Below are 26378 nucleotides of genomic sequence, written 5' to 3' on the forward strand. Positions count from 1 at the left end.
ATATGATATTTGTTTTTCTCTTTCTGACTTATTTCACTCTGTATGACAGTCTCTAGATCCATCCACGTCTCTACAAATGACCCAATTTCATTCCTTTTTATGGCTGAGTAATATTCCATTGTATATATGTACCACATCTTCTTTATCCATTCATCTGTCGATGGGCATTTAGGTTGCTTCCATGACCTGGCTATTGTAAATAGTGCTGCAATGAACATTGGGGTGCATGTGTCTTTTTGAATTATGGTTTTCTCTGGATATATGCCCAGTAGTGGGATTGCTGGGTCATATGGTAATTCTATTTTTAGTTTTTTAAGGAACCTCCATACTGTTCTCCATAGTGGCTGTATCAGTTTACATTCCCACCAACAGTGCAAGAGGGTTCCCTTTTCTCCACACCCTCTCTAGCATTTGTTGTTTGTAGATTTTCTGATGATGCCCATTCTAACCAGTGTGAGGTGCTACCTCATTGTAGTTTTGATTTGCATTTCTCTAATAATTGGTGATGTTGAGCAGCTTTTCATTTGCTTCTTGGCCATCTGTACGTCTTCTTTGGAGAAATGTCTATTTAGGTCTTCTGCCCATTTTTGGATTGGGTTGTTTGTTTTTTTGATATTGAGCTGCTTGAGCTGTTTATATATTTTGGAGGTTAATCCTTTGTCTGTTGATTCATTTGCAAATTTTTTCTCCCATTCTAAGGGTTGTCTTTTCGTCTTGTTTGTAGTTTCCTTTGCTTTGCAAAAGTTTTTAAGTTTCTTTAGGTTCCATTTGTTTTTGTTTTTATTTCCATTACTCTAGGAGGAGGATCAAAAAAGATCTTGCTGCGATTTATATCAAAGAGTGTTCTTCCTATGTTTTCCTCTAAGAGTTTTATAGTGTCCGGTCTTACATTTAGGTCTCGAGTCCATTTTGAGTTTATTTTTGTGTATGGTGTTAGGGAGTGTTCTAGTTTCACTCTTTTACATGTAGCCGTCCAGTTTTCCCAGCACCACTTATTGAAGAGACTGTCTTTTCTCCATTGTATATCCTTGCCTCCTTTGTCATAGATTAGTTGACCATAGGTGCGTGGGTTTATCTTTGGGCTTTCTATCCTGTTCCATTGATCTATATTTCTGTTTTTGTGCCAGTACCATAGTCTTGATTACTGTAGCTTTGTAGTAGAGTCTGAAGTCAGGGAGCCTGAATCCTCCAGCTCCGTTTTTTTCCCTCAAGACTGCTTTGGCTATTTGGGGTCTTTTGTGTCTCTGTACAAATTTTAAGATTTTTTGTTCTAGTTCTGTAAAAAATGCCATTGGTAATTTTTTTTTTAAGGAATTCCTTTATTTTTATTTTTTATTTATTTATGTATTTATTTTTGGCTGTGTTGGGTCTTCGTTTCTGTGCGAGGGCTTTCTCTAGTTGCGGCGAGCGGGGGCCACTCTTCATCACGGTGCGCGGGCCTCTCACTATCATGGCCTCTCTTTTTGTGGAGAACAAGCTCCAGACGCGCAGGCTCAGTAGTTGTGGCTCACGGGCCTAGTTGCTCCGCGGCATGTGGGATCTTCCCAGACCAGGGCTCGAACCCGTGTCCCCTGCATTGGCAGGCAGATTCTCAACCACTGCACCACCAGGGAATCCCCGCCATTGGTAATTTAATAGGGATTGCATTGAATCTGTAGATTGCTTTGGGTAGTATAGTCATTTTCACAATATTGATTCTTCCAATCCAAGAACATGGTTTATCTCTCCATCTGTTTGTATCATCTTTAATTTCTTTCATCAGTATCTTACAGTTTTCTGCATACAGGTCTTTTACCTCCTTATGTAGGTTTATTCCTAGGTATTTTATTCTTTTTGTTGCAGTGGTAAATGGGAGTGTTTCCTTAATTTCTCTTTCAGATTTTTCATCATTAGCGTATAGGAACGCAAGAGATTTTTGTGCATTAATTTTGTATCCTGCAACTTTACCAAATTCATCACTGGAATTTTGACTAGAGTAATTATAATAATTTATTATGCAAATTAGGACACTTTTAAGAGTAAAAGGAGCTGCTCTTAAGAATTTTTCCAGAAAAACAAACATAAATCAGAACCATCCTGCGGACAGTTGGAGCATAGGGTCACGCTAATTACACATCTCCTTTCATTTTCCCCCTTTGATGACTCCTTTTAAGATGTATGTGACACTATATTCATTTGCTCTTTCACTCAGCAATGCTCATGGAGTGTTTTCTATGTGCTAGGTTTTCTGCCTGCATTATGTTGTTTTCTCTTTGTGAGAACCCTCTGAGTTAACTATCATTGTTATTCCCATTTTTGCAAATAAGAAAAAAATTGGGACTTTGTAAGTTACATGGCCAAGATCACAGTACCTGTAAGTCAGAGCTAAGATTGTAATTTAGGCTGTCCCTGCTCTTGGGCCAGGTACACTCAAACGGTATTGACATCACTGACTGTGTTCTTGTGCCTCTTTGTGGACCCAGCCCCATCGGATACTGTCCCTCCAACAAGCTCTCAGGCATATGGCAGAGTGGTTAAGAGTGAGGGCCTAGAAGTCACACTGCCTAACTTGAATCCTGGGTCCACCACTTATCAGCCTTGTGCTTCACTCACTTACCTTTCTATAAAATGGGTACAGTAACTTAGTATTGACCTCACAGGGTTGAGGAGAGGATTAAATGAATAAATACCTATGAGGTGACTTCTAGAACTCACCTAAGGATGGGGGCTAGTTGCCAGTGGAGCCCACCATTTTATTAGAGGGTTGGAACTTCCAGTTCCATGCCCACCTCCAGGGAAGGGAGAGGGCCTGGAGATTGAGTTCAGCCACCAGTGGCCAGTGACTTATCAGTCGCATGTATATAATGAAGCCTTCACAAAACCCAGAGGGCAGGGTTCAGAGAGTTTCCAGGCCAGTGAGCACGTGGAACTTGGGGAGAGTGGCACCTGGGGAGGGCATGGGAGCTCCGGGCCCCTCCCCCATGCCTTGCCCTGTGCATCTCTTTCCTCTGGCTGTTCCTGAGTTATATTCTTTTATAATAAACTAGTGATCTAGTATACAAAATGTTTCTCTGAGTTCTGTGAGCCACTCTAGCAAATTAACTGAACTCAAGAAGGGGGTCGTCCAAACCTCGATCTATAGCTGGTCGGCCAGAAGTACCGGTGACACCCTGGACTTGGGATTGGCATCTGAAGTTGGCGGAGGCAGGAGGTGGGGCGGGCAGTTGTTGGGGGGACAGTCTTGTAGAACTGAGCCCTTAACCTGCAGGATCTGACGCTCTATCCAGGTAGATGGTGTCAGAATTGAGTAGAATTCTCAGACACCCTACTGGTGTCTGAGAATCGCTTGTTGGTGTGGAGGAAAACCTCCACACATTTGGTAAAGGTGGAAAAGCTCAGTTTTTCCATTACAAGGTGGTACGTAACAAGATGAAAATGGCGGGGGAGGGCTGGGTTGTGGCATTGTGAGTTTACTCACGAGGGACTATGTTGGGAACCAACAAGGGAGGGTAGTTCCTGGGCATAGCCCCGTGAAGTTCTGGGTAAGGGGCTGCCCTTGCACCTGTGGCATCCTCTTCCCCTTGGGCAGTTTCTCTCCAGCAGAAACACATGAGCACATGAAATGTGAGGACATCTCCCAGAACCTTTCCCCAGGACACTGGGTCCTCAGTAGCTTTTGCCGTTGTTGTAGGGATGACCTTCTCTTTTTGGTGTATTTGTAGAAGGCATCCTGTGCACCGTCAGTGAGCAGGAGCTGTTCCGCTCCAGCTGGTGGCCCAGGTACCTCAGTCCTTCCCCTTTAGGATGTGAGGATCCACCTTCTGTTAGCGTAACTGGGTTGTCTTTGGTCTTTTCGTGTTTTTTTTTTCCCCTGAGAAAGTGTGATTAGCGATTCAGGAAGGAGGCACCAAGTCTGGGTGTGGGGTCTGAAACAGAGACGGTTGAACTAGAGTGAATGTGGTCACTTTGGGACGGTTTGCTGCATTTCTTCATTTTATTATGAAGTTCACTTTGGGGAACTTCAGAAGACACTCTTTGAGAAACATCCTGTTGGCTCCACAGAAGTGTGGCACCTTATCTGCCCTCCTGTCCTTCAAAGGTGGTCCCTTCAATTGATGTGCAGCTCAGGAAGAGACCCGGGTCACAGGTCACAGTGAGAAACCGCAGTTCCAGCCACCTGGTAAACCTGGTGATTAACAGCTAGGCAGATGCTCTAGCCAGATCGCCCTCATATGTCCCAGGAACTTCTTTCTTTATAAATTTTTGGATTTTTTGCTTGTTACAATATGGATAAGATACTTTCTGTATTTCTTAAAATTGAATACCTGAACTTTTAAAAGGAAGACAAGGAGTGTGATCTCAAATCAAATATCTCTAAATGATAAAAGAATAAATGGAATTTGTGCTCTAAGTTATCTCACAAGTCTGTCCATTCTGCAGGCTTTCAGGATTTGGTGCTAGTAACAAACGCTGAGACCTATTATCATGAAAGCACATTTTCCCTCCTCCTCTTTTTTTTTCATTTCTGGTTATTAGAGAATACATTTTGCCTCATTGTTATTAGAAACAAGTGACAAACATGTAGCTAATTCTTTCTCCCAGGTGCTTAACAAGTAACAAATTTCACAGGGGTTACATTTCTTACTCTAAAAACAAAACAAAACAAAACAAAAACCTGCCTTATACTAGATAAAGGTGCTTAGAAATGTTATACCCATTAGCCCTATAATTCTACTTCTAGTAAGCTGTTCTAAGAAAAAAACCCTGAACACACACACTCACAAGCGCACACACACACACACACACACACACACACAGAAAGTTAGGCAAGAAGATAGTTATTACTACATTTTTTTTAAATTAAATTTATTTATTTATTTATTTTTGGCTGCATCGGGTCTTTGTTGCTGTGCACAGGCTTTCTCTAGTTGCGGCGAGCAGGGGCTACTCTTCGTTGCGGTGCACAGGCTTCTCATTGCGGTGGCTTCTCTTGTTGCGGAGCACGGGCTCTAGGTGCACGGGCTTCAGTAGTTGTGGCACACGGGCTTAGTTGCTCCACAGCGTGTGGGATCTTCCCGGACCAGGGCTCGAACCCGTGTCCCCTGCATTGGCAGGTGGATTCTTAACCGCTGCACCACCAGGGACGTCCTACTACATTTTTTTAATAGCAAAAAACAGCCACAATTTAATTTTCCAACAATCTAGGATTCGTTGCTAAATTAGATGATTGAACATTTTGTAGTAATTAAAGACGCATTGAGTACACCTTGTAGAGGATTTTAAGATACGTTGACCTGTGGCCAGTGAGTAATCTCCCGTCCTCTGACTTTCCTCCTAGTGTTTTGCTGTGCGCTCTCTGGGATGGGTGGAAATGGCGGAGGAGGACCTCGCCCCTGGCAAGAGTAGTGTTGCCGTCAACAACTGCATCAGGCAGCTTTCTTACTGCAAAAATGACATCCGTGATACAGTCGGCATCTGGGGAGAGGTAAGTAACAGGTGAAAATAATTAATGGCAGATTTGCTTGCATTCCACTGCTCCTCACGAAACCCCAGAGCTCTGAGAGCCGAGAGATTTGGTACTGAGGGCTGATGAAGGTATTTATCGGGGGCACTTTCCCGTGAAGGCAGCTGGTGTAGACATGATGCACCTGTGATTTACCTATTAGCCCTGCCAGAGCCCGTTGAGGACTGGGGCCCTGGGAGAGGGCATTTCTTGGTGTCTAAATGACAGGATCTACTTTGGTATCCTGAGTCCCCTCCCCAAGGATCCATGGATGGACTTAAGGGCCCAGAAACCCCCTAACCTCCATGCATAGTTGGATGTGCCAGTCTACAAGAGCAGTTTTCTGGGAAGAAGACCCATACCTCTCTCAAAGTACATTCTCAAAGGGGAACGCGACCCCCACATATACACCCAAAACTGTTGTTGCCCCTTCTCTAAAAGTTGACACGTCATCCTTTTATAATATAGTCTTCTTTATTTGCGATCTGAAAATCCACCTCGTACATGAGTTTTGGAATTGATGCCTGTGTATTCTTTCTTACTGTGAAGAACAAAGCAATTCCAGTTTGAAATGTTAGTTGAGATCATTTCAGAAAGGAAAGTAATGAGTAAAAATACCAAATTTGTATAAAAATCATGTGAAATTGGAAAAGCCATATTCCTCCCAAGCTCTGAGACCTGTACAACAAGCACATGAGGAGCATCACGAGATAGTGGTCTGCGTGAATCCACTCTACTTGATCGGTCCCCACTTAAGAGCATTGGCAGCGAAAGTTTGCTTTTTGATTGGGCTGTTAGGAGCCCCTGTCACCTTTTGTCCTAGCAGCACTGTCACAGCAGGAGGTAGGTTCCCAGGGCTCCGCGTGGTAGAGTCCGTCTGCTTTAGAATGGGGCTGAGCTGCATCGCCAACCAGACTTTTAGATGCCAGGCATGGGGGGAGAGGAGGAAGAATTTTCTCCTGCCAAGAAAAGGACACTTTTTTGGTATTTGCCTCTATTATCCTTTCACTGCGTTACCTTTCCAATACCCAGGCCTATTTCTCCCACCAAGTTATCCATCTGTCTTCTCTCTCCTTCATTCAAAATGCTGTTCTACCAAAGGCATAGATCTCAGCTAGGATTTAGAAGGACGGCTGGCGTAATCTATACTGCTGTGTGAGAGACTAATGAATACCACCAGGTATTTAGAAGAGCTAAGTAAGATTCTAAAGGAATCTCCAATTGGCACGATCCCAGCAGGAAAGAAAGCTTTGGATGGGCCAACAATGCCTGAAAATCTGCTATGCCTTCCCACCTAGTTGGCCCCTGCTAGGTCATTCCTATTTTTCTCAGTTCTTTCCTCTTCTTCTGAAATGATAAATTCTTCAAGCAGTGTTTCTAGTTCATAGTATATAAAGTACAGCTCAGTGTTTAGGGTTATGAGCTGTGACTTTTTGCCATGCCTCACCACACACAGCACAACTCCTTAAAGGTTTGTTGAACGGCTGACTGAAAATAAAGTCATGACTTTCAGATGAGTGTCCCATCTTTAGATGACACCTGCATAAGCATTGGTCATTTGGGTTACAAAAAGCAATTAGCAAGACTTTACAGTGGTCAACCAGGAGTTGCTGAGTGTTCATGAGAAAAGGGAAAGGGCACATACGGGAAGACATGAGTGTGCCTGATGAACTCAACAGAAGCCACGATGCATTTTCATTCAGGGATAGTCCACACTCAGCCAACCATTCTCACTTCAGATGACCAGCTGGCAGCTGTCACTGCTTCTGTACAGTAATACGATGACTGTCGACAGAGGTAATTGACGAAGATGGCCTTTGTGTGGACCAGTTGTGGTTTCTAAGCTGAATCAACCCAAAAGAAATGCACCACCCAGTTCAGTGCGGGGTGGGGGGATGATTTCAGCTCATCCTGGATCTCATCTGTAGACGCTTGGCTTAGACATTGACTAGCAGAGGCACTGAAACACCCATGTCTGCCACCTCGGCAGCAGAGCCTGTGTTCACTCTGAGAACCTTTGATGGGGACCTGAAATATCGTTCTCAAAAACCAGACCAAGGAGCATCTGTCCTGCTTTGGATTTGAAGATCTGCCAGGAAGCCTCACTGTGCTGCCTTGCTAGACCTCCCTAGCGTCCACGCCACAGCATCTGGGCTGCCCGTGACCTTCAGTGGACAGTTTAATAATTTCTTAAAATTATGCCTGAGGTTTTGCAAGGGGAGTGAAGTTGAATGGCCTAGCATTCCTACCCTCAAAGAGCCAAGATGTGGGGAGACAGGAGACCAAAACCTGAAAACCTGAAGCATGATGCAAGAAACCTCAGCCTCCCCCGTGTTGGTATCACAACAGCACATGCGCAGCTAAAGGCCTCGTGGCTTCCGTGTTAGACCGTGAGCAGTTTACTTAACCTATGAGCCTCAGTTTTCCCATCCGCTAATCACAGATAATAAAACCAAGCTCTGAGGCAAGTTAGAGCACTCATGAGCCAGGGAACCTGAAGCCTGTGGCATAATATCTGAGATGTGATAAAGTCACTTCAGCGTTAGCTATTGTAGCACCGAGAAGTGTCACAAAGCTGTGCCTGCTATTTACCAGCCAGCTCACACAGATAAGAAGTGGTGTAAAAGTTGAGAAGAGACAGACATCGTTGTGGACCTGGGAAGGGCGTCAAGGGGATGCCTGGTAGGGTCTGGCCAGAGGGGAAGGAATGGGGACAGAGGGGTTATGAGAGGATGACAGACTTGGAGTTAGTAAGAGACCAGATTCTCCAGGGAACCCGCCATTAGCCTTTTTTCTTAGAGTAAAGATTCAAAGTGTAAATAATTAAAAATGAGAGCCAGCTAGAAAGCAGGCTAGGGACCCATGTCAGAGGATTTGGAGAAGGAGAGAGAAATTGGGCATGTGAGGGGAAGATGAAAGATTTACGAATATTTTAATCAGGAGGGGATGTTTCTCTCTTAGGAGAACAAATTACAGGGGTGAATTTTTTTTTAAATTTTTTATTAATTAATTAATTTATTTTTTGGCTGTGTTGGGTCTTCGTTTCTGTGCGAGGGCTTTCTCCAGTTGTGGCAAGCGGGGGCCACTCTTCATCACGGTGCGCGGGCCTCTCACTATCGCGGCCTCTCTTGTTGGCAGAGCACAGGCTCCAGACGCGCAGGCTCAGTAGTTGTGGCTCACGGGCCTATTTGCTCCGCGGCATGTGGGATCCTCCCAGACCAGGGCTCAAACCCGTGTCCCCTGCACTGGCAGGCAGACTCTCAACCACTGCGCCACCAGGGAAGCCCAGGGGTGAATTTTTGATTGTTGAACCGACACCCCCAGGTAGCCACAGACATCCCGAGGACGTGTGGTTTTGCGAGGAAGGTAACCTGTCTTCTCGTTGACTCCCAGGGGAAGGACATGTACCTGGTCCTGGAGAACGACACGCTGAGCCTGGTGGACCCCATGGACCACAGCGCGCTCCACACGCAGCCCATCGCCAGCATCCGCGTGTGGGGCGTGGGCCGCGACAACGGCCGGTGAGTGCCCCGGGCCGGCGCTGTCCTTTGTCACCTCACCCGGTGCCCCAGTTTTAGCTTAACCCTGAAGCGGGGCCTCACTGTTATTGCATGTTGCTGAATATGAAACTTGACAGTAGACTCTCTATAGAAATGTGTAAAAACTTAAAGCACATCTCTATCCCTGCCTCGTCAACTCTCCAAGCTCCTTCTGTTCCTTATTTCTGTACCTCAAACCTTTTGTCAACTCTGGATCCTGCCTCTGATTCCATGTATTTCTCCCCCCCCACCCCACTCATCCTCATTCATCTAAGTTCCCTACTCATCCAGGCTTTCTGAACTCCCACCTTTTTTTTTTTTGTCTTCTCTGCAGTCTGTTTTAAAGTTGAGTCTCAGCTATTTCAGATGCTCTGCTATTGGTATTTTCTTTGTAGAGAGCTTGTTGGAAGGGAGAGGTTGTACAGCCTTTAATCACATGCTTTATTATTTTTTTAAATTTGTTTTATTGATGTATAGTTGATTTATAATGTTGTGTTAATTTCTGCTGTACAGCAAAATTCACACTGTACAGTATAACTGTACAGGGATTCAGTTATGCATAGATACACATATTCTTTTCCATGATGGTTTATCATAGGATACTGAATATAGTTCCCCGTGTTATACAGTAGGACCTTGTTGTTTATCCAAATCGCAAGCTTTAGATCATTAACTCATGCTGATAAGGAGCTTCTGGGGTTTGAAGTTGGCTGAACTCTTTTAACATTTGAAATGTCTGGTCATACCAAAGTTCCACTCAATGTGTATATTTCTGAAATTCTACTGAATATTTGTCATTGCCAGCAAGTACTTCTTAATAGATGTGTTGTGAATTTTTTGCTCTCCAGAGTGACTGGAAACAAGGAAGTTCTGATTTTCAAGTACATATTCTAACTAATAAAGTAACAGTAATCACAGGCATCATACTTTGATACTTTATTAAGTAATTGGGCTACATGAAATGCATCTAACTCTTGAATTAAATTAATCTTTGTCAAATCTCGAGGTATACCCGAGGATCTCCTAGCATTTAGGGACAAGCTATAGGATGATTATTTATTGCTCTGTTGAAAAGGGGCAAGAGCATTGCAGAAGCTGCTGAAAATCCCAGACGACAGAGAGGCTGCTCCCCTGGGGTGGCTCCATTCCGGGGCATCCTGGTTTATTGGGTCATGGGGTCCTCTAGGTGGCTCTGCCTTGGCTTCGCCATCCTTTGTCTCCCAAAGATGGGCAGTAGTGGATTTGATAGTTTTTTGATTCAGTTCCAAGTCCTAAGCCTGAAAGGAAAGTGGTTAAGCATTCATCAAAGAACAAGCAAAAATTTCTGCTGGAATCACAGGTGAGAAACGGTCTGCAAAAGAGAGAGCTGCAATGTCCTCTGACAGCTGATTGGATAAACCTTCGTGGGAGCACAGTTGTGTCTTTGAGCTTTTGTAACAGTGATGAACGGTGGCAGCTGGGCCAGGTGCTTTGGGGGGAAATGAGTAGATAGATTATGCATCCCCACCTGTCATTCAGTTGCTTAGCAGAGCTGGAGCACTGGAGTTGATGCATTGGCATGAATTGATTAATTTTACAGAGGAAAATACCTGACGATGTTCATGCATCATTAAAAACATTTAGCCTCAATGGAAGAGTGTCAGATACTTGATCCTTCCCTACTTCCTGTCCTCCAAGTTTGTTTTTAAGACAGGAGCCAAGGTGAAGATCATTATATACATGTACAACTGGATGGGGTTGTGGTTTTTTTTTGTTTTGTTTTTTTTAATTAATTTTTTATTTATTTATCTTTGGTTGTGTTGGGTCTTCGTTTCTGTGCGAGGGCTCTCTCCAGTTGCGGAGAGCGGGGGCCACTCTTCATCGCGGTGCGCGGGCCTCTCACTATCGCAGCCTCTCTTGTTGCGGAGCACAGGCTCCAGACGCGCAGGCTCAGTAGCTGTGGCTCACGGGCCCAGTTGCTCCGCGGCATGTGGGATCTTCCCAGAGCAGGGCTCGAACCCGAGTCCCCTGCATTGGCAAGCTGACGCTCAACCACTGCACCACCAGGGAAGCCCGGGTTGTGTTTTTTAAAGGTTAGCTTGTGAGTGGATTTCATCGATGAGGTTTGCAGTTCACCCCAACTCTTTAAAGTAAAGCCAAATGCTCTTTGTTCAGGGAGAAAATATGATTCAAATTCCAGTTGACAAAATTATTCAAGCCCTGAGCTTAGTTTCTCTCATCTGTGAAATGAGGGTGATAATAAGAAGCACAAAGCACGTGTATATATGTGCCTCTGTGTGTATAGTAATTGGCCCACTGATGGGGGATGTGGAAATTGCTTAATGAATGTTAGCTCTTGATTCGTTAAAGCAACATCCACTAGCAGAGACAGCTAATTACATGGCTTCCTTTCAAAGACAGGGAGGATGAGGGAGGGGTCAGACCTCAGGGAGGTTTCGAGGACAGTATATCATTGATAACAGAGGGCAAGAGGCTGTTTTAGACACTGAGTTCAGTTGTCCTACAAAGCAGGAAGAACCACTCCCCTTGCTACCCAGTGATATCAGTGTAAATTAGGTTACCTTGCCTTGATTATGTTTTTGAAATGTGGGCTGAGTTACTCATGTTTTTTAAACCATTTCTTATTCTTGCTCAATGTTAGCAGATAAGTGTAATTTAGAAATAGACTGAGGGTTCTGCATCAGCTGTCAGGACCTCAGAAAAGCTCATGTAGTGGTTGGGGGCCCTTGAGCTAGATTGCTTTTGAAACAGTAAATAAAAAAGTGTGTTTGTCAGTGAAAGGTTGTATTTCTCCCATTGGACCCCTGAGTTTTCATTCTCTAAAAGAAGGCCTTTGTATTCCTGCTTTTTTTTTTTAATACTTTCTTTTGCTCTTGATTCCTTTTTTTTTTTTTTCCTTACAGCAATTTACAAGAGCAAATTCAATTTGTAATGCTGCAAAGGAAAGGAGTTTACACTTTGCATGAATAAAACATAAAAGTGTTTCATTTTGCTTGAGAAAATGAGTCCATTTCACATTCTCTTTTGTAACCTCCCTTGCCGAGAAAATGGAATCTCTTAGGGAATTTCTTGATGTGGTTAAAATGAATATGAAAAGTATGTATACCAGAGGCTTGAAGGGCACAGTCTGTTGAAATTCAGAGTGCTTCACTGAGCCATGTAATTTCAGGATTTATAAAGTTGTTTTGGGTTTAGCATTTTCTTAAGGCTTTCAAGTGGATTTGATGTGCTCTGAAGAAATTCCTTAGGGAGTAAGTTTACTTTGGGTGAGGGGGTGATCCAGCTGTGACACACCCCACCGATCCCTCAGGTTGATTTGGAGAAGCCTCTTATTATGAATGGCTGAGAAGTCGCCATTGCATCAGACGTTGGTTCTCTGTTGGGTGCTGGTGGTTGCAGGACTGGACTGAAGTTTTTGTCGTGTTCTTGAGAGTCACGCCTGCCTTTATTATGGCATTTCTTGGAGCCCATGTGCATTACTGCCAGGCAAAGGGAGGGCTCCCTCCTCCTACTTGGGTTCCTTTTGATCACAGTGAGATAAATGTCAAGGCTCCCAGAGATGGGACTGGTGAAAGGGGTTTCATGAGCCTTGTATTTCCAATCAAAGGCAGCACCAGGGAGCACCCAGATTGACCTGCTCTGCTTCCACCCCTGTGGGAAGGAGGCCCTGGGTTGTAGAACTGGCATTTTTGCCCCCAGTGACTGGGGCAGGTGACCACAGTGCCACCTCTCATCTTGTCTCTACGGACCTGCAGGCTGCCCTTCCAAGGATGGGGTGGGAGGGATTTCACAACAATTTCAGGGGCCGTGCTAATGCGGCCACAGCTCTTCTATTTACTCGTTCGGCCCTGGGAAGCAGCACTCTCCTTATTCTTTTAAAGAGATATCAATAGCAAGCAGACATAACTTCTGAACATAGGAGACCTTAAACTGGGACTTTCCTTGCCTCTTGTGACAGGTAAGGGAAGGGGCACATAGATCCTTCTGTACGTTGCCAATAGGCAATAGAATCTGCTAATCCTGTCTGTTTCCCATGAGAAAGGAAAGTGGGTGGATGGTATAGTCCAGGGTTTCAGACCCCATAAGTGGGATTTCCCAGGTCAGTGTACCATGGAGCACTAATCAGGTCAAATCTTCACAGACTTCCCTTGAAAGGAAAAAAAAAGGGATCTAGGGTCAGTTGGGAAAGTGGGTTAAACCAAGTGCATCAGGCCCCTTTGCTTTGGACCCTCTGGGAGGTTCTCCTGTCCTGATGTGGAATGGAACCCTTTTCTTCATGGAAATGCAGTCTTATGGAACACACTTTGGGAAACGCTGCTCTGGTCAGTAAACTCATTAATTTAAATTAGTGGCAACACTAGATTGCTGTTTTTGTTTTTAGGAAAAATTGGAATTCCTTGTAATAAATAACCATTATAAGTGGAGACCCCACTGGGCCTGCTCTAATGAAGGTAAAATTCCTTTATAATTAAAAGCAGCCATCACAGCCATTGTGCACGAGCGCTTTTTAAAAAGCACTTTCTTATGCAGGTTAAATGTTGACCCTGTGATACTGTTTGTGCTTATAGTTTGTATAGCAGAATTTCTCTTCTGAGAAGGTGTTTTATGTGTCTCTTTTCTGCTTTTGATGAACAATTTTTAATAAAATCTTACTGTGTGATAGATTATTCATAAATTTCCAATTGTTTATCTTTTTTTTTTTATAAATTTATTTATTTATTTATTTATTTATTTATTTATGGCTGTGTTGGGTCCTCGTTTCTGTGTGCAGGCTTTCTCTAGTTGCGGCGAGTGGGGGCCACTCTTCATCGCGGTGCGCGGGCTTCTCATTGTCGTGGCCTCTCCTGTTGTGGAGCACAGGCTCTACACGCGCAGGCTCAGTAGTTGTGGCTCACGGGCCTAGTCGCTCCACGGCATGTGGGATCTTCCCAGACCAGGGCTCGAACCCGTGTCCGCTGCACTGGCAGGCAGATTCCCAACCACTGCGCCACCAGGGAAGCCCCCGAATTGTTTATCTTTGACTTAACTGTTTTATCTGGTTAAGATCTCAGGAATTTTTATCTAAATAACATAGTAAGTCTCAAGTGCACTGAATATTTTTTTCGTTTTCTCTTCTCTTGGGATATTCCCAACTGGTTTTATCCACCAAGCCCCTGGTTTTAAGTTGCTTTAGAAGTCTACTGCCACACATAGTTCATGCTTTTGTTTTCCTGCCAGTGTTGTTCTGTGTTGATTCTTTTGAAAAAACTGCTGAATTTTGGGCTGGGGTTGGGGGGTGCATGGGCATCCTGGCTGTAATACTGAGGTTAGTCAGAATATGCAAAACTGTAACTTGTAGGCTTTCAGATGTAAAAGGTGGTTTCGTAACCACTGTCTTTCAGCCTCTTTTTTTTTTTTTAAACATCTTTATTGAAGTATAATTGCCTTACAATGGTGTGTTAGCTTCTGCTTTATAACAAAGTGAATCAGTTATACATACACAATATGTTCCCATTTCTCTTCCCTCTTGCATCTCCCTCCCTCCCACCCTCCCCATCCCACCCCTCTAGGTGGACACAAAGCACCGAGCTGATCTCCCTGTGCTATGCGGCTGCTTCCCACTAGCTATCTATTTTACATTTGGTAGTGTATATATGTCCATGACACTCTCTCACCCTGTCACATCTCACCCCACCCCCTCCCCATATCCTCAAGTCCATTCTCTAGTAGGTCTGTGTCTTTATTCCGTCTTGCCACTAGGTCAGCCTCTTTATTTTAGAGATTAACTGAGGACAGAAGGGGATGATTTGCCTTAGGGGACCCATCTAGTTGTGACAGGGCAAAGACAGACTCCTGGAATTTTCCTCTGTCCAAATAGGAGCTCCTCTGTTAATCTGACAAGAGATAATGGATGGTCTCAAATAACCTGGGGTCAGCAGGGAGACGGAGAACTCTGCACTCGAGGCCTGGTCTCTTTCCTTGGGGAGATGAAACCACAGGTGTGAATTAAAAGCAGAGGTTGACAAAATATGGCCCCGAGCTGAAAATGGTTTTTCCATCTTTAATGGGTTGTTTTAAAAAGGAAAAAATGGGCTTCCCTGGTGGCACAGTGGTTAAGAATCCACCTGCCAATGCAGGCGACACGGGTTCGAGCCCTGATCTGGGAAGATCCCACGTGCCGCAGAGCAACTAAGCCCGTGCACCACAACTACTGAGCCCTCATGCCACAACTACTGAAGCCCGCGTGCCTAGAGCTTGTGCTCCGCAACAAGAGAAGCCACCGCAATGAGAAGCCCGCTCACCGCAATGAAGAGTAGCCCCTGCTCACCACAACTAGAGAAAGCCTGTGCGCAGCAACGAAGACCCAACACAGCCAAAAATAAATAAAAATAAAATAAATTTATTAAAAAAAAATTTTAAAAGGAAAGGAAAAAAAGAATAGGGGATCCAAATGTGGAGGACCCAGTATAGCCTAGTTCTTTCCAGAAAGAGCATTTACAGTAACATGCATTCAGAATAGAATGAGGCAGTCATTGTGGCTTTTGTAGGAAGTCTGTGGAAAAGGCAAGTCCTGTTCTGCCATCCTTCCAGTGTCTTCTAGTCTGACCAGCCAGGGGACTTGTCTGTAAGTTGAAGGGGACCTGGAACGTGCACACGTAACATTATGCCCACATTCTGTTCATATCTCTTTGGCCACATGCAGCTGCAAGGGATTCTGGGAAATGGAGTCTCTAGCTGGGCCAAGAATTGCCAAGTTAATACTGCTATTAAAAAAGATGAGGTGAAACAACTAGCCTGTGACACAGTCTGAAAAGGAATCACCTCAGTGTTCCCAGCCTGTGACCTATTGTTTCCTGTGCCAGTTATTAAGCTGCTGTTCCTCAGCTCCAAACCCACCCTTCTCTGCTTGCTTTGTGAGACTGGAGCTGGGACTCTGCAAAAACGTTTCTGCTTCTCCAGTTTGCTGCTCGTTAGACTCTGACTAGAGGGGGCTGCAAGGCTGGAGGAAGCAGGAACTTGCTTCCTGTGTCTGAGCATCATCCTAGAACAACTTCTTCATCCCGCTGCGTCAGTTCTGACGCACTTTTCCCAGCACCCACAGAAATGCAGAACCGTTCATCATTCCCCTTCTTCAGAGCCACCTGTGCCACTGGCTGGGGTGCCCTCTTTAAAGGTCTGAGTCCCGACCCTGCTTCAAGTCTAGAGACACCAGCAGCGGCACCACCTCCTCGGTGTCAGAGGTTTTGCACCATGGGGCTTCTCCAAGCTTCCAGGTTTTGATAATTCCAACCTCTGCCCTTTGTTCTCTCCACCCTCCAGGTCACAGCCCCCTCTTGCAATTGCTGCCTCCATGATAACTTCTTCCTATTCCCTTTTTAGTTTTGTAGTTACAGGTCTTTAAATGATCTTCTTTCTGTCCTGGTAACTGGTGTGGTTCCTGTCTCCTGCCTGCACGCTCCCGACTTGACCCTTAGATGGAATTAGCACTGACTAAAGGAGGCAACATGGAGGCATGCCTGCCCTGAGGAGGGCATCCGGGAGAGCAAGTGAGTGGAGCTGTTCTTTATGTTCAGCTTTGCACACTGTGGTGACACAACAGCATGTGTGCCAAGGAGACGTCCTTTCTAAATTGGTGGAAGTTGCAGTGATAAAGGGCAGTTCTGTTTTAGGTGACAGGGTTTTAGAAATAGTGGGCCTCTTGGTTTGTTTTTTTTTAATGTTTTCAATATCCACATTTTAAAAAATAAATTTATTTATTTTTGGGTGTATTGGGTCTTCGTTGCTGTATGCGGGCTTTTCTCTAGTTGCAGCGAGCGGGGGCTACTCTTCATTGCCGTGCACGGGCTTCTCATTGCGGTGGCTTCTCTTGTTGCAGAGCACGGGCTCTAGGCACGTGGGCTTCAGTAGTTGTGGCACATGGGCTCAGTAGTTGTGGCTCGCGGGCTGTAGAGCGCAGGCTCAGTAGTTGTGGCGCATGGGCTTAGTAGCTCCGCGGCATGTGGGATCTTCCTGGACCAGGGCTCGAACCCGTGTCCCCTGCATTGGCAGGCAGATTCTTAACCACTGCACCACCAGGGAAGTCCCGGGCTTCTTGGGTTTTGATCTAATTGAAAGTTATCTCGATTTTCCCTTTGCCACTGTTTCTTTTCCTAGGAGTGATGGAGGGAGGCGGGTCTTCACAGGGAGGATGGAGAGCTTCCTAATGACATGTAGTCAGAGGGTTCTCTGAGCCAGCCGGTAATGAAAGATTGATGGAATCCCAAGATCTGATAAAAGTTTAATCTAAGGTATATGCTGCTTTGCTTCAGGGAGAAACGTCTTCAGGGAGAGAGCAGTAATTCTCTCCCTATGCTCCAGTATTATCTTGACCTCTAGAGCTAATTTCTTTTTAATATAGACACATGATAAGCAGAGGCACCAGGATTTACTTGACCATTCTGCTGACTTACACCGTACTTATATTTTATCTCTATAGAAGTGGCCTTCTTGCCTTCTATTAATCATGCTGGGATGCTTGCTAATACTTTCAATCTAGAATAACCTTTAAGGAAAGACATTGTAAGTGATTGTCGAAGAAAAGTTTCCCTCAGAGGAATGCCTTGAGAGTGTCTTCAAGCCGATCCTTCCTTAGTGGACATATGAAGACAACAGTTTCTTCTGAGGAACGCATCCTGTGTTTTGATAACCGGTTCAGTGCATAATCCATTGTTTCTCATAAACATGTTTCAGCACCAGGCGGTGTAGCGTGGGAGCCTGAGAGTGTCATGTCAACAGCAAAAAATTCTGGTGATGATCCCTGAGCAACTTCCATCTCACGCTTCCCCTGAGTCCCAAGCCAGGTGAGGGATGGCCCATTCTAGATGTGGCATGAGGGTGGTCCATCACACTAGGCTCCAGTGATTCTCTGTCAGTCTTGAAAGTACTGCGATCTTCTTGGAACACTTAGAGCCTTCCGAAACCAGAAGTAATGACCCACGCAGACATGGATTCGTGTCTTAGAGAGCAGAAAAAGTTGTAACTATTGTAACCCAAAGCGTCACTTGGTCACTTGGCCTGTTGTATATACTCAACAAATGATTAAGTGTTTGATAAATCGCTAAAAGCCTTATGTTATCGCAGATGAATGGACAGTCACTGTTTTTCATACACAGATTATCACCTTGATCTCTTTTACTTAAATGTAATCGTCTGAGATTTTGGGCTTCCTGGTGAATCCAATGATTGAGAGCATAATGCAGCTCCTCTGATTCGTTTTACTCACAGAACACTTCTGACACCAAATGTGTCGGTTTTCCACACCAAGCAACTCTCCAGGTGTCTGCTGACAGCCACTGGGTGTCCCACAATTTAATTCCATTCTGACACTGACTACCAGGAGTTAGCCCAGACCCCTCCCCACCCAGGTTAAGGGCTCAGTCCCTGCAAGACTGCCCTCACTTCAGATGCCAGTCACAAGTCCAGGCCACCCCTGCATCTGCCCGAGAGCAGCTATAAATCAGAGGTTCCCATGGAGGTTTCTCCTTAGGTTCAATGATTTGCTATAACGGTTCACAGAACTCAGGAAAACACTTTACTTACTATTACCAGTTTCTTATAAAGGATACAAATGAACAGCCAGATGCGGAAGCACAAAGGGTGAGGTCCAGAAGGGTTATCAGCTTCTGTCCCCGTGGAGTTTGGGGTGTGTCACCCTCCTGGTACCTGGATGTGTTCACCGACCCCCGACCCCCAAAGCTCTCTTGACCCCGTTGTTCAGGGTTTTTACGGAGGTTGCATTACATAGGCTGACTGATTAAATCATTGGCTGTTGGTGACTAGCTCAATCTCCAGCCCTTCTCCCTTCCCTGGAGGTTAGGGTGAGACTGTAAGTTCCAACCCTTTAATCACAACCTGGTCTTTCTGGGAGCAGCCCTCACGCTGAAGCTATGTAAGGGCCCCCAGACATCTCATTAATGTGCAAAAAGGTACTCTTGTCGTTCTGGAGAGTCCAAGGGTTTTAAAAGCTCTTGTGTCAGGAACCAGGGTCTAAGACCAAATATTGTAACAGAAGATGCTCGTACCACTCAGTAAATTACAAGGGTCTTGGAAGCTTTGTGTCAGGAATCATGGACGGAAACCAAATATATATTTCTTACTATATTACAATATCATGGTGCACAGTTGGTTACTGGAGAAGACGAATTTGAGAACATCGGGTGGAACTCAGGGAGTCTCACCACATATAATTACGTCAAGTTTTTGAGAGCCAGGTTGGTCAAGAGAAGGAATACTGGTATAGGAATCCCACCATGTGCAATTTAATCATGGTTCTTCCCTGGCACTGGTGTTGGGGACTTAGTGTCCCAGCCTCTCCATCTGCAGTGGGGATTTTTGCTGGGATGGCAGAGATGTGAAGGTGCTTTCCTAGAACTGTCAGGCATTGTCCCCAGGGGCAATACTTTTATTAAGAATGTAATATTTCCTTGAAATATTACCCTGGGTCAACTGTAAGAGATTATAAAAATCAGGGGAAATTTTAAAACATGGGAGGTTCGCATTATTTTGTCTTTGACTTTAAATATCTAAAACTCTTCCGTTATTGGTTCCCTGTGAGCCTTGACTGATGACGTGATGCCTCTTCAAAGGCCAACACTGATGTTTAGAACCTCCCCTCTCCCTGCCCCAACCAAGTGGCTTAGTGTGTTTCTAACCCTCTTATTAAACCAGACTTGGTGCTTATGTATCACAGCTGTGAATTAAAGCCTGGCAATGAATTGTGTATGCAGGAGTTATTTTTTTAATAGAGAAAAGCGAGAATTTATGAAAATTATCCTGTAATGAGTTTTCAGTCCAGTCACTTGGAATCCAAGACTTCCTGCTGCTGTCATACCTGTCTGTGTCAGCATGGGCTGTACCAGCTCCCACTGAGGCCCATGTTTCTCTTCTCCTCCAGCTCGCTGGCCTCTCTCCTTCGGCAAGAGGACAACCGAGTTATGTTCCCTGTTTTCCCTCTTAGCGGCACACAACCTTTGGGCTCCAGCACCAGCTGCCCTGTTTCTTTATTATAACTTCAACTGGGAATTCTTCTTTTCTAGGCAGCTCCCAAAGAGTGCCCTGGGGAACTGCTCTTTAGAAAAGTAAAGAAGAGAAAGGAAATCAAAAACAAGAATTAAGAAATTAAAGTCAGAGTCCTCAGGCAAGGACTCAATTTCTGAGGGTAAAAAAGTCCTGGGAGCAGAATCAGACAGGCATTGTCGCAGTGGCCAGAGATTGGAAATACCAAATCAGGCTTGGGGCCAAATGAAAAATATGTGAACCAAGGAGTTCATTTTCAGTGGAAAGGGTAAATCTCTCTAAACCCAGGAAGAATCATTTAGATTATAAATAAAGGAACACAGAGTGGGTGACAGACTGGATCTGGTGCCATTTGCATATCCAGAGAAGTTGGATGGTAGGGGGAGTAAGAAGTAAAACGTAGAAAATTTTGTCATTCTACCTGATATTTTACACCAGAAACATGCCCAAGGGCAAGGAGTGTTTGAAAGTACTGGGGTGGGATGGGCTGGGGTTAGGGGTGCCCAGTTACAGGCTCTGAAGGAGCCCGGGGTTGGGGGAGGCTGACGTGGCAAACAGAATGGTCAAGTAATGCGGCAGGGGGCTGGCCATGAGTAGAAAGGGCCAACCAGATGAGGACTGCCTTTCTCTACGCAGGCAGTGCCTTGTGCTTCTAATTGCTTCTCTAGGCCAAGTCATCTCCCCTGTCTTGCCAAGTCTGCTTCTTTGGGTGAGTGGCTCCAGCTCTGTTTTCAAAGGCTCCTTTTCACCTGCACAGAGCACCCTGGCCCATTGGAGATCCGCATTCAGGTAGGGCTCACGCGCCCGGGCCCCGTACCCTGAGTCGCCCAGCCCAGAATCGGGCAGGTCATGATAGAAAGGAGGGTCCCTTTGTAACTGGAAAATTGTTTGTGGCTCCTGCCTATTCATCTCTAAATCCTTTCTTGCCACCCGCTAAAGGAGAACTCCCAAGTATCAATTTATTGGAGACAAAGCCAGAAAAATCTAAGTCTCAGTCTGTAGCCCAGTAGAACCAAATGTTTCAAGGAGGACACCGAAACCAGGTCGGCCCCAGGAGACAAACTAAATAGAGAACGACAGCCTATGGGATAAGTTTCGCAGGAATTTTACATACCAGTAGAGGCACCAGTATCATTTCTTTGATTACCAAATCTGTGAAATAGATATTTAGTTCAGATCAAAAGTGTCTGATTCTCCCTGGCCCTGACCCCTCAGCAGCCCTCCCACCCCATCTGCCTTTGGACATAACTGGAATGGGGATTGGGATAAGGATATAAGAGGGCACAAATCACTCCTAAATCTGTAAGCATCTGTCTGAACTCCAACGAGTTCAACTGCCTCATGAAAGAAGCTTCTCTCCTTACTGCGAACCACAAGGCCGTAGATAGTCGTGTGTGCGTGGCGCCTGCTTGGCTAACCTATGGCCAGGCCACCTTTGCCCTTAGTCCAGTGTGGGTCATGGTTCTGCCATCTAGGCAGCTACACAGTCAACAACTTGGGGGTCCTCTTACCCCCACCACGTGTAGGGAGTGGTCAGACCCTAATGCTTTGGCCTCTTAATACTTAAGTCAGCTGCCCCTGCCCAGGCTCGTCCACCTCCCGTCCAGTATGGTGGCCAAGTGCACATGCCCAGCTGCACTGGCTTGTGCCCTTGCCCCGCACTGCCCTTTCCTGCCTGCTCATTTTCTAAACTCTCCTGGTGAGACCTTTATGTTTCCTTGGATGCAACTGACTATTATTCCCTCCTCTGGGGCACAGCCAGAGCCTATGGGAACTTACACCCCAGCACCTCTGAAGGAAGAAGCTTTATTTAACTTGATTATTATATGTGTGTATCTACCCACGTGAAAATAAATTTTGCCTGGACAGTTAATAGATTTTTAAAAATTTGTGTGTGAATGCCCACGTTCTTTAGAGTCATCTATTTTTCTGTGTCATTGGCTTTCAAGCTAGTTTGTCCTAACCTGTAAGAAATACAGTTTATGGCATGACCTAGTGTTTTCCCCCTCCCGCCTCCCTCTCTTTCCTTGACTCACACAAAAGTTTTACACGACAGTACTTATATTGGCAATGTGTTCTGTTCCTTGATTTGTTTCTTTGCTACACTCTGTTCTATTTAACTTTCAGAACGCTGTTTGTGACCACTAATTGATTATAGTTTGAATAACACTGATCTTTGGTTAACTTTTCCAAAAAATTTTTGAACTGAACACTCTACCATCTTAATACCTGGTGTTTAAATTTAAAAAGATTACACAGACAAATAAAGTTAGGGAACGTCCTGCTCTCAGAGAGCCCCGAGTACACAGCTTAGCTGTTGAAGGCTCTAAGCTGTCCTGCACTTAAAACTTGGTGAGCATAAAACACATTAATTGCTTCCTACCAATGAACTTCAGGGAATCAGTGGCGTTTCTGGAGCCCGCCAGATTAGAAAACACTGAACTACACTGATCTAGGGGTTCTGAATGATGACTCTATATCACAGTCTGTTATCACAGATCTCTATTTTTAGATGTTCCTTTGCCTAGCACTCCACCCCCCATGCCTGCACGGAAAAGTGTGGTATTCTCACAAGCATAGCTTTCAGTATAGTCAGTGAATTCTCAGAGAATTTGGCCTACGGTGAAAATTGCGTACTTTGTCACCTTTCCCTTTTTGCCAGGAAGTTTCGTGTTAAATCAAACCCTCAATTGCCCTAATAATAATAGACTGAACTATATGACTGCCTTTTTTGTGGATCAGAAATGGTTGAATGTGGTTCAAATTAATATTTAGCCTAACTGATTTATAGAGTCACTTCTTCCTTCCATCTGGTTTCAAATTTTACTTTTCTAATTTAAGAGCATGATAGAATGTGTGCCTTTCATTGTAAACTATTTAATTCTTTTGGGAAGCAAATGGGATATAAATTTTAATAAGTAAACAAAGTCCAGCTGTAACGCCCCATTAACCAATAGAGTGTTTAAAATACAGATTTTTTTTCTGATTTCCCTATTATTCAATAATTGGTAAATGCTATGCATTTCACAATGAGGAGTATTTTGAGTGTTTTTTTCCCCCCTGTACAATCCCTGGGTGGCTTTAAGAACAGCAAATTTTAAAATATATCTTTGCAGACAATTAATATTTATTGACTAATCCAAATGATATTTGTGGCTTTCTCCATGAATTAGAGAATAATAGTGTCGCAGAAATCACCTCAGCCCTCAAGGTACTTGCTTTACCAGACTAGTTTTCTCCACCACCAGGGATCTCATTACAAAGATAAACAGCAATTACTAAAAGCATTACGTCTAATGGATGGTGTGGAATTTCTTAATATATTTCCCCCGCAAATTTGGTGGCCTGGAGTAATTGTCTGTGCCCCTTTATTGCCTAGAGGAAATATTTTGATTTATCTCTATATAGCTTCTAGCTTGAGTTGCTTTGGGTTTTGTTGTTGTTGTTCGACTTAGGAGAAACTGTAGAAGATATTTGTTAAGAAAGATAAAACCTAATCCTATTCATTAAATTCACTAAGTCAAGGGTTGAAATAAAAGGGAGAGAAATTTTTTTAAAATAAAAGATAAGGTTTTAATATGCCTATACTGTACGAATTAGAGTGCTTCTTTAAAAAAAAAAGAAGAGAAGATGGTGTATATCTTAAGTCTTTAAATCTTGGGTCACTTTTAATCATAATGTTGTTAATCATTGTCTTATGCCTTGAAGTCATGCTGTTAGAACAGATTATAGCAAAGAGGTATGTTAATCAGGGCAGGAGGAGAATAGAAATGGCTGTCATCATCCAGAAGGGGCACCATCTTTTTTTTTTTTTAAGCTTTACAATTTAACCATAATTGTACCTGTGTATTTTTAAATGATCTATCAAGGTGGCTTTCATCATGCCCAAGGCCATATCGTCCTTATTCCTCCCTTGAAGTGTCAAGCTGTGGAATTTCTTTTCTCCCTCCTTCTTCCTCTCTTGTATGGTCCCATCTGTCTCTCTGGAAACTTAGTAGACACCCATGTATTAAGTCCCCAATATGTGTCAGCCACTATGCTTGGCACCAAGGATATAGCTCTGAACAAGCACTTCATGGTTCCTGCCTTCATGGGCAGTACTAAGTGGAATAGTAATAGGAAGTAATTAAATGAGTTCTTAAGTCCCATGAAGCACTTTGTAATATAACTACCAAGCCCTATACAAGTTTTAGATGACATTGTTGTCCTTATGACTTAGGGTCCCACCTTTTCTGTTAGCCTTTCTGTCACCATTTGCATCAGTCAGCACTGGCTAGGTTATGCTTCAGTAACAACCAAAAGACTCAGTAACAGTCCTCATTCTACTAAATGTCCATGGCATGTTGGCTGGAGGTACTGCTCCTTGTAGTATTGTCCTCATTCTGTGTCCAAGGCAGACGATACAGTCACTATTTAGACTAGAGTATTGCCAGCCATGGTATCAGGAGGAGAAGATGCATTGACTTTTTTTTTTTTATATAAATTTATTTATTTTATTTATTTATTTTTGGCTGCGTTGGGTCTTCATTGCTGCACGTGGGCTTTCTCTGGTTGCGGCGAGCGAGGGCTACTCTTCGATGCGGTGTGTGGGCTTCTCATTGCAGTGGCTTCTCTCGTTGCGGAGCACAGGCTCTAGGCGCACGGGCTTCAGTAATTATGGCATGTGGGCTCAGTAGTTGTGGCTCACGGGCTCTAGAGCACAGGCTCAGTAGTTGTGGCGCACGTGCTTAGTTGCTCCGTGGCATGTGGGATCTTCCTGGACCAGGGCTCGGACCCGTGTCCCCTGCATTGGCAGGCGGATTCTTAACCACTGTGCCACTAGGGAAGTCCTACATTGACTCTTAAAATTTCTGCCTGGGAACAACACTTAACACTTTTGTTTACATTTCACTGGCCAAAGCAAAGTTACGTGACCAAACCTGACTTCAGGGGATGGGGAGATATACTTCCCTAGGAAGGGGACTGGATATTCACATCACTGCAGTACCCTATGATCTCTTTTATGTCCGTAGTCATGTAGATCTTAGTGGCACTTAATGTTTCAACCTTGTGTTGTTACTTAATGTTGTAAATGTGTATGTGTCCCCAGTTAGATTGTAAATTCCCTGATAGCCAGCACCATGTTTTTATACTTCCTTGTATGTAACTCAGCATGATGCTGTCCTTATATTAGGTGCTTAAAAATGCTTTTAATTGTATGAAGGAGAGAAGGGAGAATAATCAGAACTCTTTCCATGTTTTAATATAATGCTTTATAGTTTAAGGCTCTGTGTACACTATCTATCTCCTTTAATCTTTTCAGGGACCAAAGGACATAGTATTATGCCTTTAACAGATCAGGAAAGTGAGTCCCAGAACTTGCACATGACTTGCTTAGTGTTGCACCAGAAAAAAAGTGATTGAGCTATATCTGAAACCATGAATTCTAAATCCTGGGCCAGTGGTTTTTCCTACTCCTTAGTTGTTAATATGATCACCCCAATTTTTTTTTGCTTGTGCTGAGGATCACACAGGGGAAGGGAGAAGGAAGCTTCAGAAAAAGAGTTGAAAGCTCCTAACCAGGATAGGGGTATATCTCCTGGCGTTTGGGTCATAGCAAAGCTGAAGAGGCCACACAGCAAAACTCCCAGCTTGAATTCAGCAGGTCAGTGTCTTAGTTTATCTAAGGCTGCTGTAACAAATTATCACAAATTTGCTGGCTTAAAACTACAGAAATTTGTTCTCTCACAGTCTGGAGGCCAGTAGTTCAACATCCATTAAGCCAAAATCAAGATGTGGGCAGGGTCCCACTCCCTCCAGAAGCCTGGGGAAGAATCAATTCCTTGCCTCTTCTTCCAGCTTTTGGTTGCTACTGGCATTCTCTGGTTGTGCCATTCTTTGGCTCCTCCCATTTATTTTTCTTAGTGAATCTAAAAATACACAATGTTTATTAAATAATTAATCATCCTTTCCTAGAAGGGTTATTTCATTTCACGGATGAGCAGTTTATTGCCAGAGCACTACGTCTTCCTCCAAAATGATGTATAACGTGATTTGGTACCTACATTTTTAGACACTTGAATGTTTTTTCTCTCTGCCAGTTAAGCTTGAAGGTAATGTAGTGCGTATTCATTTGCATTTTGTTCCTTTCAAGAAATACAGATGTGCATAGTGGGGTGACCTCATATTTTTCCATTTCTAAAGTAGTATATAGAACCTGATGTGTTAGTGTACGTGAATTCCAATAAATTTTAGTATTTACTAAATATTAGTATTTAGTGATAAGTACCATAGGTAATAAGCCTTCACAACATTAAGGCTATGAAGAAAAGTAAACAGTTATG

At 44.1% G+C, this 26378-nt stretch overlaps 1 protein-coding gene across 14 annotated transcripts in view; it reads left to right on the forward strand.

The window, feature by feature from the left end:
- The window catches only part of APBB2 (amyloid beta precursor protein binding family B member 2), a 364010-nt gene that overhangs the window by 286596 nt on the left and 51036 nt on the right, over nt 1-26378 (forward strand). For all 14 annotated transcript variants that reach the window (XM_059923127.1, XM_059923130.1, XM_059923126.1 and 11 more), the window contains 2 exons: nt 5318-5464; nt 8876-9003. In XM_059923127.1, coding sequence (XP_059779110.1) covers nt 5318-5464; nt 8876-9003 — 275 coding nt within the window. The remainder of the gene's footprint in view (nt 1-5317; nt 5465-8875; nt 9004-26378) is intronic.

Source organism: Balaenoptera ricei, chromosome 5, assembly GCF_028023285.1.
Source record: "Balaenoptera ricei isolate mBalRic1 chromosome 5, mBalRic1.hap2, whole genome shotgun sequence".
NCBI lineage: Eukaryota > Metazoa > Chordata > Mammalia > Artiodactyla > Balaenopteridae > Balaenoptera > Balaenoptera ricei.